An 18,234-nucleotide genomic window follows, 5' to 3' on the forward strand; every position below is an offset into this window, starting at 1 on the left:
CCTGGCCCCAGGTCTGGTGGTGTTCCTTCCCCACTGCACTGCTCCCCAGCTGATGTGATCTTTTAATCTGCTCCTGTGTTCATTTCTCTTAGGCAAGTGGTTTTCCCCACTGCTGTGTCCACAGAGCCCAGAGTAGATACTTGACAAATGAATGAGGGAGGCCACGATAGATGAAGCAGTGTTCAGTTATCTAGTTAGCACGGCCAGAAACCTACGCAGTCGGAACATTTCTTTTGTGTAAAGTTTCTGCGTTGGACTGCCGTGCTCTCCTCGCCAATGATAATTGGTTCTCTCCATTCAGAACCAACAAATAATGTCAAAAAATGAATGTTTACTACTATCGGTACTGCTGTGGAATTTTCTGCCTGAGCTAATCTTTAAGAGTATTTTGGGTCATAGTCTGCAACAAAATGCAGGAAATATCACTGCCTCTCCCTCTTAGAGCATCGAAGTCAATTTTTCTAGCACACATTTATTGTGTTGTTGTTGCCTGCTTACAAATGTCTGTGAATCTTTTAGACAAGTTGAGCAATAAAAAAAGTAATTCCACCAACATGTAAATTCACTTGACCCATCCCTTGTTACGTTTTGTGAGGGTTTGTGATTACTTTGGATTTTTTTTTTAATTGCCTTTCGAGATTTTGGAAGCTAAATTTTCTTTAAGTGGTTTTGACTCTTTTAGCTTGTTTTCTGAAGCAGCCTCATATTTCATGCATTCAGTTTACCTTTCATTTTTCACTTCTCAGCATTTTTATTGACTTGTGTATGTGGTTTCTATAAGGTCTTTCCATCCTGTGTTAGTCTACGTGAGGTCCCAGAAGACCCTGTGCCTCAGAGAGAAGCTGAAGGATGCTTAAGACAGTTTTACGAATGCTGATTTAAATAAAACAGAATTTTCTAGTGAAGAATTATAGTGATTATCTGGGAATGATTAAGTGAATAGTTTGCTTTAGTAAATAAAAATAATTGTTCCCCAAACATTTCTTAAGCAACTCTCATGTATCCGGCAGTGCTGGGAATATAAGGAAAGACAGTTTACTAGAGAAATGGGGATGCAGTCAGAGAGTTTCAGCAGCCCGATTTCAGTTGGTTGCAGGTGCTGTGGCAGCCCAAAGGAGGAGCATTGAAACTGTTCCTGGGAAGAAGGCTTCCTGGAGAGGAACTGTGGGCAGCGGGGAAGGGTGCTGGCGGGAGGAGAGTCTTCAACTCCACAGCTGGAGCCCAGACCTAAGAGGTGAACCTGGAAAAAGAGACGGGCCCAAACCCTCCAGGGTCTGGTGTGCACCCACATGGGTGAGGTTTTTATCCTGGGGAGCCTTTCACAGGGCCTGTGCCAGATGTACCTGGGGCATCTGCCAGCTGCTCAGAGAATTAGGGTCAGGAATCAGGCAGAGTCCCGAGGGCTGGCGGGGGTGGTGGATGAACCCATGGACTCAGCTTGAGCACCCCAGCGGTGTGCATAGACGGGACAAGAGGACCAGAGTTTCAAGGGTGCTTTAAGGCTTATGGGTCAGGAGGTGAGGGAGGTAGGGAAGAGGAGCCAGGAAAGCTTGCATCACGGTGGAAAAGTTCCCAGGAAAACGGTGTGGTCTTGTAGGAAAGCAGAGTGGCCACAGGTTGGGCAGTGTCAGGATGGCCCGCGAGCATCTGGTGGAGAGAGCAGCCAGCCGCAGTCAGGCAGCAGTGGACCGGAGCGGCTGTGAGTGGAGCCTGTTAGCCCAGCGGCTTCCAGAGGAGTGAGGGGTCTCTGAAGAGTATTGGGCTTTGTGTGTTAATGACTAGGCAGTAGAGACATTACACAGAGCTCACTAAATGTTTGCACTCAGCAGGCAGGCTTCACAAACAGCTTTTCTGCACACACAGCCCTGATGCTTCATAGCCATCAAATCTCCCCCATCCAGCATCCTGCCCGGCATCTGTCATCAGTACAGCATGATGTTCTTTTCTGGATCTTCCATGAACATGATTCAGTTATCCATCTTAAGCTTTCCTTTTTGTTAGACTTCGATTTTCACTGTCTTGATAATGGGTGATAATAAAAAGGTGTGTGTGTGTGTGTGTGTGTGTGCAAAGGTATATCATTTCCACATTTTAAAATGAATAGATAAGATCATTCTTCCATGGTAGTGCTGGGGTATACAAGGTAGTGAGAGGCATTCCATCAAAAAAAAAATATATATATACAGACAGTTTCACTGATACAGATTTTTGCTACTGTTGTGCTGCACAAATACAAAACAGTTCACACAGCCAAGTTTAGAACAGAAAGCAAAGAAGAACTGGTGCTTGTATCTTCACAGCAGGATTTCTGAGCTTTGTGATTTGCCTTCATTTTCCTCCCTCGTTTCTGCCCCCCGGGTGAGTTGCCTCTCTGCCGCTGTTTGTCATGCTCCTCTAAACCTCTGAGTTGTCCCTTCTAGTTGACCGTCTCTTTGCAGCCTGCCCCGGCCAGCGCGAGTCTACTGCCGACCCCGCGTGTCCCAGTGGGAGAGTGAAATGCACTGTACTCTAAGCTTCCTAATGATTGTTCTTTAGGTAACATGAAATCATCTATGATGGGTTTTTTTTTGTTTGTTTGTTTGTTTTGCCTCTTACTCGCCTGAGGGGTCTCTTTTGGTGATCTACATTTGTATTGTCTGAGAGACTCTAGGAAGAAGTAGATCAGAGTATAATAGCAGCATTGGATGTATCCAACAGAAACTTGCATAAATGTCTTTGCGTTTATAAATTTTACTTCCAAATTCACCTTTTCAGTATTCCAGTCATTCATTTTTCTGCAACAGAATTATTTTGTGTGCATTTGTTCTTCACAGTGTTGTGCTGTATCTCAGTTTCCCCTGGGATATCCAAACGAAAAATGATAATTGGATTGTTGTGCCAGCTTCCTGGTTCTGGGGCTTCTGCCAACGCCGTCCTTGATTGAGGGCCACCCTTGGCTTTGTGCAGGTTATTCCATCCCCCACCCCTCACCCACACCCGCCTCTGCAAACTGCTTGACTGCAAAAACAACACTCCCTTTTCTCCTCTTTAACATCTGTCTCTCTTTAATATTAATAGTTCACACTTTTAAGGATGCATAAGTGCCAGCCACAAATTGTTAAGCTATGCAGTTCTTTTCTGTTCTATTACTGAACAGTCTGGCGGGAGTTTGCCTTTTCAACGTTGGTTATTAGTTTTATTTTTCTAGTGCAATAAAATAAATAAGTGGTCTGCTGTAGGTGTGAGTTAATGAGGATTTGAAATGATTTCAAGCATTGTTGTTGAGTGCTTATGATGCAGGTGCGATCTCATTAGCCAATTACCAGAACCAAACAGTTCAAAAGCCATAAAGCTCACCCACCATGGCATTACTAAATTAATAGATTAACAGCTACAAATAGGAAAATGTCAGATGTTAAATATTTTTCATCAGTAATAAGTTGGAAGTTTGGGATCCCTTATCTATGCTTATACAGTCTCTTAAGTACCTCAGCCAGAGTTAATTTCTGTTTTATTACTTACAAGCATTTTAATGCCAAACTCTTGATTGCTATTTGTTTGTTTTTTAAATTTGTATTCAATTTATTTAAAAGCAAAACAAAATAGTTCACCCATTTCTCCCATCCCCCACCTCTGGCAACCACCAGTCTGTTCTCTGAATCTGTGAGCTTAATTTTTGTTTTCTTAGATCCCTTTTATAAGAGATTGTATGGTATTTGTCTTTCTCTGTATGAGTTATTTCACTTAGCATAGTGTCCTCAAGGTCCATACATGTTGTGGCAAGATTCATTTCTTTTTACAGTTGAATCATATTCCCGTGTGTGTGTGTATCTCACAATTTCTTTGTTCATTTATCTGTTGAGGGACACTTGGGTTGTTTTCATATCTTGGTTATTTTAAATAATGCTGCAGTAAACATAGGGGTACATATATCTTTTTAAATTAGTCTTTTCACTGTCTCCAGATAAATACTCAGAAGTGGAATTGCTACATGATATGGTAGTTCTATTTTTAATTTTTTGAGGAACTTCCATATCATTTTCCATAATGGTTGCACCAGTTTATATTTCTACCAACAGTACACAAGAGTTCCCTTTCTCCACCTCCTTGCCAACACTTGTTATTTCTTGTGTTTTTGATAATAGCCATTCTAACAAGTGATATCTCATTGTTTTGATTTTCATTTCCCTGACAATTAATGGTGTTGGGCATCTTTTCATGTACCTATTGGCCATTCTTTGAAAAAAAAATGTCTATCCAGGTCTTCTGCCCATTTTTTAATTGGATTATTTGGGTTTTGCTATTGAGTTGTATGAGTTTTTTACATATTTTGGAGAGTAGCCCCTTATCAGATACATGATTTATGGTTATTTTCCCTCATTCAGTAGGTTGCTTTTCCCTTCACTGAAGATTTCCTTTGCTGTGCAGAAGCTTTTTGGCTTGATGTATTCCCACTTATTTATTTTCACTTTTGTTCCTTTTGCATTTGGTGTCATATTTTAAAAAATCATCATCAAGAGTCATGTCAAGAAACTTACATCTATGTTTTCTTCTGGAAGCTTTATGGTTTCAGGTGTGATGGTCAAGTCTTTGTATTGAGTTAATTCTGGTTTAGGGTGTAAGATAGTAGTCCATTTTCATTTTTCTGCATGTGGCTGTCCAGTTTTCCCAAACCATTTGTTGAAGAGACTGTCCTTTCTCTATTGTATATTCTTGGCTTCTTTGTTATAAATTAGTTGGCCATATGAGCATGAATTTATTTCTGGGTTCTCTGTTCTGTTACACTGATCTATGTGTGTTTTTAGGCCAGTTCCATACTGTTTTGATTACTATAGCTTTATAATATAGTTCGAAATCTGGACATATGATTGCCTCCAGCTTTGTTCTTTCTCAAGATTGCTTTAGCTATTCAGGTCTTTTGTGGCTCCATACAAGTTAATGGACTTTTAGGGCCCATTTATGTGCAAAAATACCATTGGTTTTTTTTTTTTTAATAAGGATTGCATTGAATCTGTATACTGCTTTGGGAAATACAGATATTTTAACAATATTCTCTCAATTCATAGACATAGAATGTCTTTCCATTTGTGTGTTCTTGATTTCTGTTTCTCACAGTTCATTATTAGTGTAAAGAAATGTAACCGATTTTTGTGTACTGGTTTTATATCATGCCACTTTACTGTATTTGTGAATTAGTTCTAACAGTGTTTTGGTGGAGTCTCTAGGGGTTTTGTATATATGATATAGTGTCATCTGCAAACAGTGACAGTTTTACTTCTTCCTTTCCAATATGGATACTTCTTTTTCTTGCCTAATTGCTCTGGCTAGGACTTCCAATATTATGGTGAGTAATAGTGCCAAGAATGGGTATCCTTGTCTTGATCCTGACCTGAGAGCTTTCAGCAGGAGGCTACATCATATAGCCTTTATTACATTGAGGTTTGTTCCCTCTATACCTGCTTTGTTGAGAGTTTTTATTGTAAATAAATACTGAATTTTTTCAAATGCTTTTTCTTTATAAGATTTTTATCCTTCATTTTGTTAATGTGGTATATCACATGGACTGATTTGTGAGTAGTGAATCATCCTTGCATCCCTAGAATAAATTCCACTGGATTGTGATATATGGTCTGTTCAATATATTGTTGATCTCGGTTTGCTAATATCTTTTAATGAACTGGCACTTAAAATAACTTTTTCTTGTGTTTTATTGAAGCATAGGGTCCAGTTTGGGCATTCACTTGTGCATTTATCCAATGTTTGTTTCTAAGAGCCGACTGTATTCTGGGCACAGATGTTAGGTATAGATGTAAACAGGTGCACAGCCTCAGAAGGGAGATGCCTGAGGGCACAGTAAATGTGCCCTTGAGGATTCAGGAGGAGCCCTTGCGGAAGGGCCAAAGGATTTGCTAATTCCTTGTTTAGAGTAGCTGGGAGCATGGAGTCTGTAGTCAGACAGCCCAGGTTCAAATCCCTATTCCATCATTTATGAGATATATGACAGATTAGTTACTTCTCTGTGACTTCCCTAAAAAATGTCAGTATTCATGATACAGACTTAATGTCTGAATTAAAATCAGGAAAGGTTTATAAAGCCCTAGAGTAGTGCTTGGTACACGGGGAAAACATTATATAAGTGTTTTAAACAAATCAAGTAAAATAAATAATGTATATTTTGACCAAAGTAAAGATTAAAGAAAACTCAATTGTGAAAAATATGAAAACTGGCAAGCATTTTAATATTTGTCCTTAAATGTATAGAAAGTTTAGTTTATAGTTAGCTTGCATAGGAGTTTACTATTACTAGGTTCTATCTCCAGAACCTTGATTAACATCTGTCCCCTGCATTTTCAGCTGTTTTGACTTTCTCAGGTAGAGAAGTTTCTAAATGAAATGACCTGCCATATGTGCTGTTGTAAATCTTTTCTCATTACCAGACATACCCAACAAAGGTTGAGCCTTCCTGAGATGTAGCTTTGGGGATGCCTGCATTGGGTAGGAGTGGATGGGGGTCAAACAAGTGAATTCCTAAGAGCCAATGATTTTTTTTTTTAAGTCATACTTTAGTCCGTATAGGATGTGACATTGAGGGCAGGGGTCTGGAGAAATGGCATTTCATTGGAGAAGATAGCTAGACAGGATTCACAAAAGTTGAAAGGAGAAAGGAGAGCGTTTCCGTTGCTGATCTCAGACGTGGGCTCCATTCTGTAGACAGTGGAGAGTCATTGCATGTTTTCAACAGGGGGGTGACCTGGATTAAGAGGAGCATTAGTTTTGTCTTTGATGAGATTAATATAGTAAGAAGTATCCAAAGACTGGAAACAAGAGGCCTGTTGAGAGACAAGGCTGCCACGTGGATAGGCAGGGATAGATGAGATGATGTGTGAGAGGCACCCAAGATGACTTTGAACCTCAGGAACTGAGGCAGGCTGGTGTATGGGTATTTGTAGGATCAGAGTGTTTAATATGCAGTTCTAGCTCATTTATTCATTCGACAAATGCTTATTGAACATACACACTGCAGTGCTTGTAACCCCCCGAGGATGACTCATCATGCTGTTTTCATGAAGAACAAAATAAGCACACGTGCATCCCGTGTGCAGCCTAAAGACCATCGTGGTGAGCCTCATTATAGGGCACTGTATGCATTCTGTGAGAGGACCTTGGAAACAATGCCGGTTGGAAAAACAGAAGCTGCTTTCTCTGAACCATTCAGTTAGAAGGTCCTTCACTTTTATGAAAATGTCTGTGTGTTTGCCCTGACCACAAGGAGATCAGGGCAGTGGGACTGAAGGTGGGTTTTCTGTTCTGCAGACAAGTCATAGCTCCTGTCTTTTCACCTTAAAACACCTGACCACCTCTAAACTAGGGCTCCACACGTGGCTCAGTGTAAAGAATCTGCCTGCCAGTGCTGGAGACGCAGGTTTGAGCCCTGGGCCAGGAAGATCCCCTGGAGTAGGAAATGGCAACCCAACCCAGGATTCTCGCCTGGGAAATCCCCTGGGCAGATGAGCCTGATGGGCTGCAGTCCGTGGGGTCACGAAGAGGCGGACACGACGGAGCACATGTGCACTTACCTCTACTGTAAACACTCACCAAAGTGCCACGTTCCCCTGGTGCCTCTACTGCTGTCTGTCTTTGCTCGTGTGAGACCCTTCCACTTTCTGTTTCTCTTCCTGCTGCAGTTTGAGACGGGGAATAGGTCTATTACTCCAAGGAACAGATGGCCACGCCTTTGAGAGCTGGTGCGTTTCTGCAGAAATCATGTGTGTAGCCGTTAGCAAGAAATGTCCCCCAAATTATAATCTTTAAATAGACCGACTTTGCAGTCACTGAGGTGCCCTGTGGAAGGTTTTTAAATCTCCAGTGTCAGTCACAAAAATGTCCAACCGTCCTTTGGAAAGCAGAGTAAAACAATGTGAAATAGACACATCCCCTTATATTTCCTGCCCAAAGGTGATTCAAACTCCTCCCCACTCCTCCAAAGTTAAACGTCTGGAAAAGAGATAGGATTACAAGCTTTTATGTCAGGTTAGTATTTTTAACCCCAGCCCAGCACCGAAATGTGCGGCGCCTTCCGAAGTCCTCTGCACACTTGTTTTACAAGCTCATCCGGGCAGAGAGGCTGCCTTCTGCCCAGTTCTTCGGCTGCGTCTTGTTTCCTGTCGAGCGTGGAATCTCTGAGCAGCTCTGCTCCTCATCACATGTATTTGCCACACTTAGCACAGGCCACACAAGTGGCCCCTGTCACGTCTGATGAAAGGGGAAGATCAGCACCTTTCTATGAACATTCTCCTTTCAACCTGTCAGGCTCTAAAATTAGACAGGAGTTGCTATCACCAGACGTTCTTCTCTGCGGAGGGCTTGCCCTTTGCAGTTTTCCTTCATCTTCCATGGATGAGCACATTCCAATGATAACGAGAGTCCTGGTGTTTGGCTCAATGAGCACCGAATCTGAACCAGGTTCACTGTGGGGGTGGAGATTGTGTGGGGAACTTAAGTGGCTGCACATGTTTGAATATGTTAGTAAAATTGATCTTATTACTAAATGTATTATCTCCAGAAAAGTAATCATTTCAGCATAGAGAGCTGATGTTCTCATTCTCTTGAAGAATAGTAATGTTTCCTTCATTTGTTATGTTCACTAGCTCCTCCTTTCCTTTAAAGGAAGATGTTTCTGTTTCTCTATTATGTGAAACCAGATCCATGTGTTAAGGCGCCTGTGTCCAGGGTAAAACCACCTTCTATCTGCCAACGCTTCTGCACAGTCACTGTGACAATAGAAATGGGTCATTTCCGACATTTCCTCTTTTCCTCAAGAGTTTTTTACTTTAAAAGATTCAGCTCAAGATCTGTGAGCTCTCTGTTAAACAGTCATTCACTAGAATAATGGTTTTTAATATGCAAAATTAGAAGCTGCTTTAAATTGATGAGTTAGCAATAGGGTTTTCTTATGGTTCTTTCAAGCGTTGTTTCATTTCTGAAGTGATTTGTGCCTTTTACTATTGAAACTGAGTTTTTTAGTAGATGTAGTGAGATTTGTATTATTGTTTAAATAATCTGTCCTCAAGGTTGTACACTGATGATTGTTTTTGAGAAGGATCATCTTTCCAAGCAGACTTATTCTGTTTAAAACAGTAATAACAAACAATAACCCCTGTAACTGGAATAAGGCTTTTGACATGCTTCAGTGAGTCTCTTTTTCAAGGGGGTAACAAAAACAAAAAGGCAATAGAAAGTATGGTATCTTTGCCAGAATATTTGTCCCTTGGATTCCCTAGAGTCTAGTAATCATTGTCTTGGGGGCGGGAAGAATCTATTACAAAGTTTCTAATTATTGCAGATTTTGGGGTAATTACTTAAGGAAGTAATAGCTTGAAGTGAATTACTTTGTAACAGAGTAGAAGAAACTCTGGACCAGGGGCTTGGTAATTTTATGTAAGCTGGCAGTGTTATATTGGCTGGTACTTTATGGATCTTGGGTTTGTCCTTTGTAAAATAAGATAGGGTATCCCACTAGATGAGGTCCCAGAATGACAGTCTTTCCTTGTATCTGAAACAGTTTGAATCTGCAGAATTTGGGGTGATCACCTTGATCACCCAGGGCTGAGAAAGAGCTGACACCAACTTTCTTTGCCAGGCAGCACAGTCTTGTGACTACTTGAAAATACCCATCTCTGTCCTCCATCAAGAACTAGCATGGGCTTCCCAGAGAATGTGATTTCTTATTGCCTGGTTGTGCACATGTTCTTGGTTTCAAATGTAGACTAACATCATCATGCTGCTGTGGGAGTCTCCAAAATGAAGTATATAAATTTTAAAGGGGAGAAACTCAGAATTTAGGGAGGAAGCTCTCTAAAGTCAGTGTCTGATCAGTCTCTGGTCGGCTTACTAATGTCTAGAACTAACTGTGGCTTTAAACTGCTGTTCTGATGTTTCTCTTTCGTCTCTGGTGTCCCTGATGAAGGTTGAGTCAAATCCTAGTCCCGCTTAGTGGTCTCATGGGTGCTTCCAAAGACATTCTTAGATTCTTCGGTGGTGCTTGTGTCTGTGAAGGTGGACAGGTGTGCCAGGGGAAAGACCCTGGCGCTAATGTTGGTGTCACAGGCTCCTGGTTGAACTGGATCTGTCGCATGAACCATTTGCTCTGCTGCTGAAGAAAACGGGGAAGACCCGTCGCGTGATGAGCGGTGGGCCCTGGATGATGGGCAGACCTTTTCTGTTACTCGAGTGGATGTCTGCTGGATCCTATGTGAGCACTTTGTTGTCCTGTCCGTTAAGGGTTCCTTAAAGGCTTTGGCATTCCATCAAAGGGCTGCGCCCACAGTGGACAGAAAGAATGGATGTGGGTTGTCAGCTTGCTCTCATTTGGTTTCAGTTATCAGCGGGGAAAGTAAGTCTCTGCTTTTTCGCTGGAACCTGGGTGGTGGTGTAGCAATAAACTGCTGAAAATAGCCTGTGGGTTCGAGCTTCAGCAGCTGCCTCCTCATCCAGCACTAATGGCTGCTTTTGTAGCACGTAAATAGATAAGGTACATTATGGTCACTGTATGTCACTAATAATAGTTCAAGGTTTGTACTGCTGATATAGCTTCACTGCAGCTAGTGAGAGGAGCCAGGGACGCCAGGTGGGGGTGAGGCTGGTGCAGCCGAGGTTCTGAGCAGGGTCCCATGGGCGAGCAGGGACTGAGAAGAGAAAGGACTGAGTGCCTGCCTGGCTGTGGGGTCCTTGGTACAAGATCGTGCTTCTGAGAGTTGGCAGTCGGGTGGCTGAGGAGACAGGGAATGAAGAGCTGCTGCTACCAGCTGAAATGAGACAGAGGAGCCTGAACAAGGCAGACCGAGAGCATGTTGCCTCCGAGATGCAGACGGGCCACTGCCCTGTGAGCACTCAGCCCTCAGCGTGGAGCCGCCGAGGGGCGTTCTGAGCGCGGGGACCTGCAGATGTGGACGTGGGGGTCCTCAGCACAGCAGTTTACTGGAGCTCTCTGAGACGGCAAATGGGAGTTTGCAGAGAGAAAAGAGACCACCACATATAGAAAAGTGCAGAACGGCAGCAGGAAGAGGAGCTAGTAATGGATCAGTTAGGAAGGTTGAAAAAGAATTAGACACTCCACACAGGAAGCCAAAGAAGTAGTTGCCAGATAGGGATCAAAATGGGTAAGGCCTGGGAAGATACCGATTTGAACATGGCATTTCTAAACAGTGGGGAAAAGAACTACTCTTCATTAAATGGTGTAGAATAGTTGACTACCTGGGGGAAAGTAGTTAGATACCAGACTATATGTAAAAACAAACTTCATTTGGATTATAACTATAAATGTAAAAAATTCAAAATGAAAATATAGACAATGCTTTTGTAGTTGGGGATGATGGAGTCCTTTCTGTATATGTGCTATCTGTCTGTATTCAAGATATCACAAAGAAACTTTAAAAGCCAGCTATAGTGTGGGAGGAAATACAAACAAAATATATGGCAGAAAAAAAGGTAAATACCCTTAATGTAAGAAGAGTGTCTGTTAATTGATCAGAAAAGAAAGCACACTAAAAGGGTCGGCACATTTTGTTCTCTGAGAAAGAGATATAACATAACCAATAAACAGGTGAAAATGTTCGCTAATTTAAAAACTGAATCTTAAAACAATAATAGGATAATGTTTGCCTACTAGGCCAACAAAAAAATCCATCTTAACATCAACTACTAATAAGAAGTTGACACTTACTGTCATTAGGAGCTTAAGTTGACACACCATCTTTAGAAAATTATTTGCCAGAATCTGTTGAGTTATTTTAAATTGGAATATAGTTGATTTACAATGTTGTATTTCTTCCTGCTGTATGGCACAATGAATCAGTTATACACATACATACACCCACTCTTTGGGTCATATAAGTCATTACATAGTATTAAGTAGAGTTCCCTGCGCTACTGGTGCTAGTAGAAGGAAAGAAAGTGAAGTCGCTCAGTCGTGTCCGACTCTTTGCGGCCCCATGGACTGTAGCCTACCAGGCTCCTCTATCCATAGAATTTTCCAGGCAAGAGTACTGGAGTGGGTTGCCATTTCCTTCTCCAGGGTATCTTCCCGACCCAGGGATCTAACCGGGGTCTCCCACATTGCGGACAGACACTTTACTATCTGAGCCACCTGTGAAGCCCCTAGTGCTTCCCAGTAGGTGCTGGTAGAGTAGGTCCTTACTGTCAATTTTATATGTAGTGTGTGTATATGTCAGTCCCGTCTCCCAATTTATCCCTCCACCCTTTTCCCCTCTGATAATCATAAGACTGTTTTCCACATCTATAACTCTTTCGTATCTGTAAATAAGTCTATTTGTATCTTTTTTTTTTTTTTAAGATTCCACATATAAGCAGCATCAGACAATATTTGTCTTTCTCTGACTTCACTCAGCATGACAGTCTCTAGGGTCATCCATGTTGCTGCAAATGGCATTTCATCCTTTTTATGGCTGAGTAGTGTTCTGTTGTATTTATGTACCATGTCTTCTTTATTCATTCCTCTTTTGATGGTCATTTTGGTTATTTTCATGTTTCGCTATTGTAAATAGTGGTGCAGTGAACACTGGATTGCACCTTCTTTTTGAATTATGGTTTTCTCCAGATGGATGCCCGGGAGTGGCTCATTTGGTAGTTCTGTTTTTAGTTTCTTAGGAAGCCTCCATACTGTTCTCCATGGTGACTGTACCAATTTACATTCCCACCATCAGTGCAGGAGGTTCCCTTTTCTCCATACCCTCTCCAGCATTTATTGTTCATAGATTGTGTTGATGATGGCCATTCTGACTGCTGTGAGGTAATACCTTATTGTAGTTTTCATTTGCATTTCTCGAGTAATTCATGATGTTGAGCATCATCTTGTCAAGTGCTTTTTCAGCCATCTGTATGGCACAGACCACCCGTGTGGGTCTTACTCTGTTCTGCCTGCCACTGACCCGTTGCAGCGCTCTCCTGCAAGTCTCCAGAGCTCCCTGCGTGTCCCAGCTGGTCTCCGTGCTCGTGAGGAGGCTTCTCTGAGTGTGGGGCCCTCTCCTGTCCTCCAGTTCCCCATCCAGGGTGCAGGGTCTGTCTCATGCCCTTTTTTTCCTTCTTTCATCCAACCTGGTTGTGCAGGAATTTTTCTTGTCCTTTTAGCTATCTGAGGTCCTCTGCTAGTGTTCAGCAGGTGCTCCGTGAGCACTGTTTCATTTGTAGATCCTGGGTGTGGGAGAGGCGAGCTCCACATCCTTCTCTTCTGCCACCTAGACTCTCATTCCTCTGCTGAGTGTTTAAATGCAGGTACAGTTTGACCTAGCAATCTCATGTCTAAGAATATATCCTGCAGAAGTCATGAGTATATAATCCCTTTTATGTAAAAGGAATTTAGTCCATCATTGTTAAAACAGAAAAAGAAGAGTCTGAATAGCTTTTGTGAGCAAAATGGTTAAATAAGCTTGTTAAATGGTTAAATCCAATGAAGTTTTTTTAGTGAAGTTTTAAGTGTGTGTATCTTAACCTGGAAAGAATTCCATAATATATAGCTGACTGGGGAGAAGCAAAATAAGTTTTATCCCAGCATTTGCCTGATTTTATTATGTACTGCCATTTAATAATAACCTGTGTATGTGAATATGTGTAGATAGATATGTCTCTATAAGCATGTGAAGAAGTTCAGAAGGATCTACATCACTAGGGTAGAGGTATGGATGGAGAGGCAAAGACAAAAACATTACTGATGCCCTCTGAAAGGGTGTGGGTGGGGGGACAGTCCTGAAGGGCAGGCCGGGGTGAGCTGTGGGTGTAGGTTACTGTGGATATATTTGATCGGGAAGAAAGCAGGAGATGGAAATTTAGCTTCGGGGCAGACGGGGTGGTGCAAAAGATTTGGGCCTTTGTTGTTGTGTAGGACAGAAGAAATTTGAGTTTGTTTGTATGCCAAGGAAAGGGAGACAATACAAAAAGAAATTTGTGGTGATCAGAAAAGTGCAGTAGTAGTGAACCCTTCCGGGGTTCAGAGGGTGAGTGAAGGTGGCAGAAGGTTTCTCAAGAATCCCAACAGATGACTCCCATGAAGATAGGCAAAGCCAGATCCAAAGAGCAGCAGATGCAAATGGGTGATGCTTGGCATGGAAGAAAATACTGGAAACAGCTACTCTGGAATTGATTAGAAAAAAGGCATAAGGTCAGAGCCCGTGAGTTCAACTATTATTAATCTGTAATTAAGTGAATTGGCACTTCCTGAGTGCCTAGCAGCCCAGAGGAGGAAAAGGAACCCAGTTGGTTAGGGTGGAATTAGAGGATTTCAGGCATTAGTGATACTTTACGGGTGACAAGGTCACCCTAAGGGTCACAAGCCGGGCAAGAAAACCCACGGGAGGCTGACAGAGCTGGAGAGACATAAGGGATTGAATGTTGTAATGGAAGTTTGTTGTTGTTGCTGTTGTTTTATTTTTTTATTGAAGGATAATTGCTTTACAGAATTTTGTTGTTTTCTGTCAAACCTCAACATGAACCAGCCATAGGAATACACATATCCCCTCCCTTTTGAAACTCCCTCCCCATCCCACCCCTCTAGGTTGATACAGAGCCCCTGTTTGAGTTTTGTAATGAAAGTTTTTTTAAAAAGGAAAGAAAAAAGGCAAATACCTCAGGAGTAAGGAAGAGGAGTTAGAGCAAGAACAAGAACAAGCTGGAGTCACTGGGGAAATGAGTTCCTTTCAGAAGAGCTCCGAGTTCTAAGGGCCAAGGGATGGGTGTTTGCAGTACCTGTCGACTTGACTCTGGAGACGTTAAGTCCATGACAGAAGGAATTATCCAGGTTGTATTCATCTGTATGTCTCAGCACAGTGCTTGGCACATAATGGACATGCAGCAGATGTTTGAATGAACAAGTGGATAGGGTGTGGTGGCGGCAGACATCGGGCCTGTAAAGGCATCCAGGCAGGATAGGTGGACCACTCACTGAAAGAAAATCACTAGTCACTGAAGAAAATCGCAGGAGAACTGGGTCAAGAGAAGTAGACTGTCAAGGACTGTGGGAAAATACCTGCTTTTGGTTGATGTAACTGAGGAGGCTAGAGAGGATGATCAAGTCAACAGCGTGACTAGTTTTTTGAGCCTAGATCCACCTGCATCAGAAGAGCCAGCAGATGTGCTGAATCTGCAGATTTGGGCATCCATCCCACACCGTGGGGTCCGAATTCCTGGGAATGATGCCTAGGGAAATGGCATTTTTAACATGTTTATGCCAGATTCTTAGGTCCAACCAATAAGGTTCAAGAACCACTAGTGTAGATTCTGAGGTGGAGCTTTTTGGTTGGGCCAGGTTTGGGAAGAACAAGGAAATGAGGAGCTTTTCCTCACTCCTGAGCAGATCTACAAAGAAAATACCCACAAAGCCTCTGAAAGAAAAGTTTTGAAGGAAGTGGCTTCAGGAGGAATCAGTTTATAGAGTCAGGTTAAGGTTTATTATCAGCTGCCATTCCACAGATGGAAACGGCATAAAATACTGTTCTGTGTCTATATAGTGAAAAAATCTGTATACATATATATTAAGTGTGTATGTTCAGGTCTGAAATAACCTTCTTTTAAGGAGTTGTCTTGAAGATGATATTGTTGTGATCATCCTCGCAGTGCCCTTTTACTTTGGGACAGTGTTTACAATGTTGTTATTTTAACATGTGAACCAGAGCAGCTTAAAGCTTGGGTATATTTTTTGCAGCTACAGGCATAAGGGAGCCTTTGTGCTTTGGATGGTGTTCCTTTGTCCTGGAGACACATGGGAACAGACCAGTTCAGGCACTGGAAATCCTCCTCCAGGTGGTAGCGAAGAGGAGGGTCTGAGAGCTTAGTGGGGACAGAGGTGCACCAGTCCAGTTGACTGGTGCAGGGGGGCTGTGGCCCGAGGAGAGCTCAGTTGGACCAAAGAGGGAATAGGTGCGGGGCTGGGGTTGGAGGGTAGGTGGGAATTTGGGAGGTAGCTGTATTGGTTAAGGTAGAACCAGGTGAGGCCGTTCGCTCCCTGGGTGCGGCTGCCTCTGTGGTTAGATTACTCCTGCTCGAGGGCCCTGTGTGTTAGGGCATTAACCCCAGTCCATCACTTGTTCCTCTGCATTTTCTTGTCCTGCCCACACAGTTACTTTCTATTAGTGGCTGCTGCCTGGCACTCAGTAACTTTAAATAAGACTCTGTCCCGTTGAATGATTTTGAACGCTGCAGTATATTCTCCATGATTCCTTAATGGCCAAATTGATGTACTCTCTCAGTATTTCTCTCCAAAGTCAGAAGCAAATGCTTGCTATACTATTTCTTGGCAGGTTTCAAAAAAAAAAACGACCAGACTTGCAGGCATTAACTGTGACCCTGTATGCCTTTCTCCAAATCTGCCTCGACTTCCCCTGCCCACCCCTCACTGTTTATTTCCAAGGACTTTGTGGCAACTTTCTATAGTAGAACTGCTACCTTAAAAAGCTTTGGATAGAATATGGCTGCAAGTCAAAGTGACTGTAGACATTTGTGTCTGACTATGAAGTTATTAGATGTTTCTAAGCTGGGGCACTTTACAGGTGTCATCCGGGATAAAGACACCATGTTTCCCCAAAGAGAAAGCTGTTTACAGATTTTTGTCTGAAAAAAGCCATTATCAGCTTTGGGTGACTTGGTGCTTTTTGCGTGTCTTACCAGTTGAATAGCATTTCACGTTCTCTTACTAATCCTTTTTCTCTTATTCCTTTTACCCAAAATGTAATGAATCTAGAAATGTTAACTGAACTTGCCTAAGTATGTCCAAATTCAGGGAGGTTTGATGAGCCTTCATTGTCAATACTGGAGAAAGTGTCATTGTTTAATCAAGACAATAGGATTTCTGGGTTGTTCCTCATCTACTCTATAAAGCTCACACACATTTTGTTGTTGCTAACGTTTATTTAGTAGTTGAACATAGAAAAATGAAGAGTTGAGTGTCTTAACATTTAAAGAGGAAGTTGAATATAAACTGTCTCTCCTAGAGAAATCGTCTTCCTCAATCAGACTGTTTGATAGAAGAGCCAAATCTGACTTTCCGGTGCTGGGGGGGATGCTCAGGAGCAGAGAACTGAATGCCTCTTCTCTTAGTTGGGCCTCATGGAGACCCTAAGAGGTGGGCATGACAGCCACATTTTAGGGATAAAAAAATAAGGCTGAGACCAGACAACTTGCCCAGCGTCACCTAGCTTTTGCTAGTGAATAAGAATTCAAAGTCAAGTCTGCCTGAGTTCACTACTCCACACTGTCTCCATAAAAACTGTAATATGCTTTGTCATCACCTAGCCCTTTAGTGGTACTGGATTTTCACTGTGCCACTCTGCATCTTAAAGAATTTGCTAACTACTTTTCCCATGTAGACGCATTCAAGTGCTTCCTCAGGAATGTGAAATCTAACTACTCCGCTTTCTTTTGCTCTAGATTTTCTACCCTAGCAAAGATGGCACAAAGATTCCGATGTTCATCGTACATAAAAAGGGCATAAAATTGGATGGCTCTCACCCTGCCTTCCTATATGGCTATGGGGGCTTCAACATATCTATCACACCCAACTACAGGTAAGCGTGGCACCTCTGTGTATCTGATCTCCAAACAGTAGGAGAAGCCAGAGGCTGGTCTAGACTGTGTCTGCACCTGAACCCCCTTCCCTTGGTCCCCACAGATCTTGTCTTTGTTCCTTGTGTGTCTTTAGTTAGCCTGTTCTGTGTTGGGAATTGAGATGAGTAAGGAAGTGTACTTACACGTTTTCTTTTCTGAGCCAGTGGATATGCTGGTAGTTTCAGCAGAGACCCTCCAAAGTGTAGGAAAAATGTTGAAGGAAAGACCACATGAGTGTCTGGTGTGATCACCTTCCTCTGATCTTCAGCATCCAGGAAGTTAGCACCCAGACCATCCGGAGCCTCGGGCTGCTGAAGCCTGTCATTTCCCCAGTTACTGAAAGAAAGAATGATAAAATTTCAGAGAGAGTTTTCAAAGCAAAATTAATTTCAGTTACAGCAAGCAGAGAAATAACCTCAGTACTAATACTCTTAGGGTCAATGGAAAGAGAAGGAGGAAAACAAAATCTAAATTTTGTAAAGAAGCTTTGTGCTATAGTTTCTTCTGTTTATTTCTAGAAAACATCCTGCAGCCCTGGGCACTCCATTGTTGTTTACTGGTTCTGTGTCCTTGATCTCCTCTGTCTCTCTCACGCCTAGTGTACCATGTAAATCTCTGGAAAACCTGTGTAAAACTCATACTTCA

General features: G+C 42.4%; 1 protein-coding gene and 1 long non-coding RNA gene across 3 annotated transcripts in view; one reads left to right on the forward strand and one right to left on the reverse strand.

Moving 5' to 3' along the window:
• Nucleotides 1-18,234, forward strand: part of PREP (prolyl endopeptidase) — a 134,897-nt gene that overhangs the window by 98,814 nt on the left and 17,849 nt on the right. For both annotated transcript variants that reach the window (XM_070450039.1, XM_070450038.1), the window contains exon 11: nucleotides 17,413-17,549. In XM_070450039.1, coding sequence (XP_070306140.1) covers nucleotides 17,413-17,549 — 137 coding nt within the window. The remainder of the gene's footprint in view (nucleotides 1-17,412; nucleotides 17,550-18,234) is intronic.
• LOC139029698 (uncharacterized) lies at nucleotides 5,670-17,924 on the reverse strand. The gene is made up of 4 exons (XR_011481909.1): nucleotides 17,733-17,924; nucleotides 15,017-15,186; nucleotides 14,737-14,931; nucleotides 5,670-7,732 (listed from the first exon to the last, which is right to left on the reverse strand). It is a non-coding gene; the product is annotated as an uncharacterized lncRNA (long non-coding RNA).

The sequence above is a fragment of the Odocoileus virginianus genome, chromosome 19, assembly GCF_023699985.2.
Source record: "Odocoileus virginianus isolate 20LAN1187 ecotype Illinois chromosome 19, Ovbor_1.2, whole genome shotgun sequence".
Classification (NCBI taxonomy): Eukaryota; Metazoa; Chordata; class Mammalia; order Artiodactyla; family Cervidae; genus Odocoileus; species Odocoileus virginianus.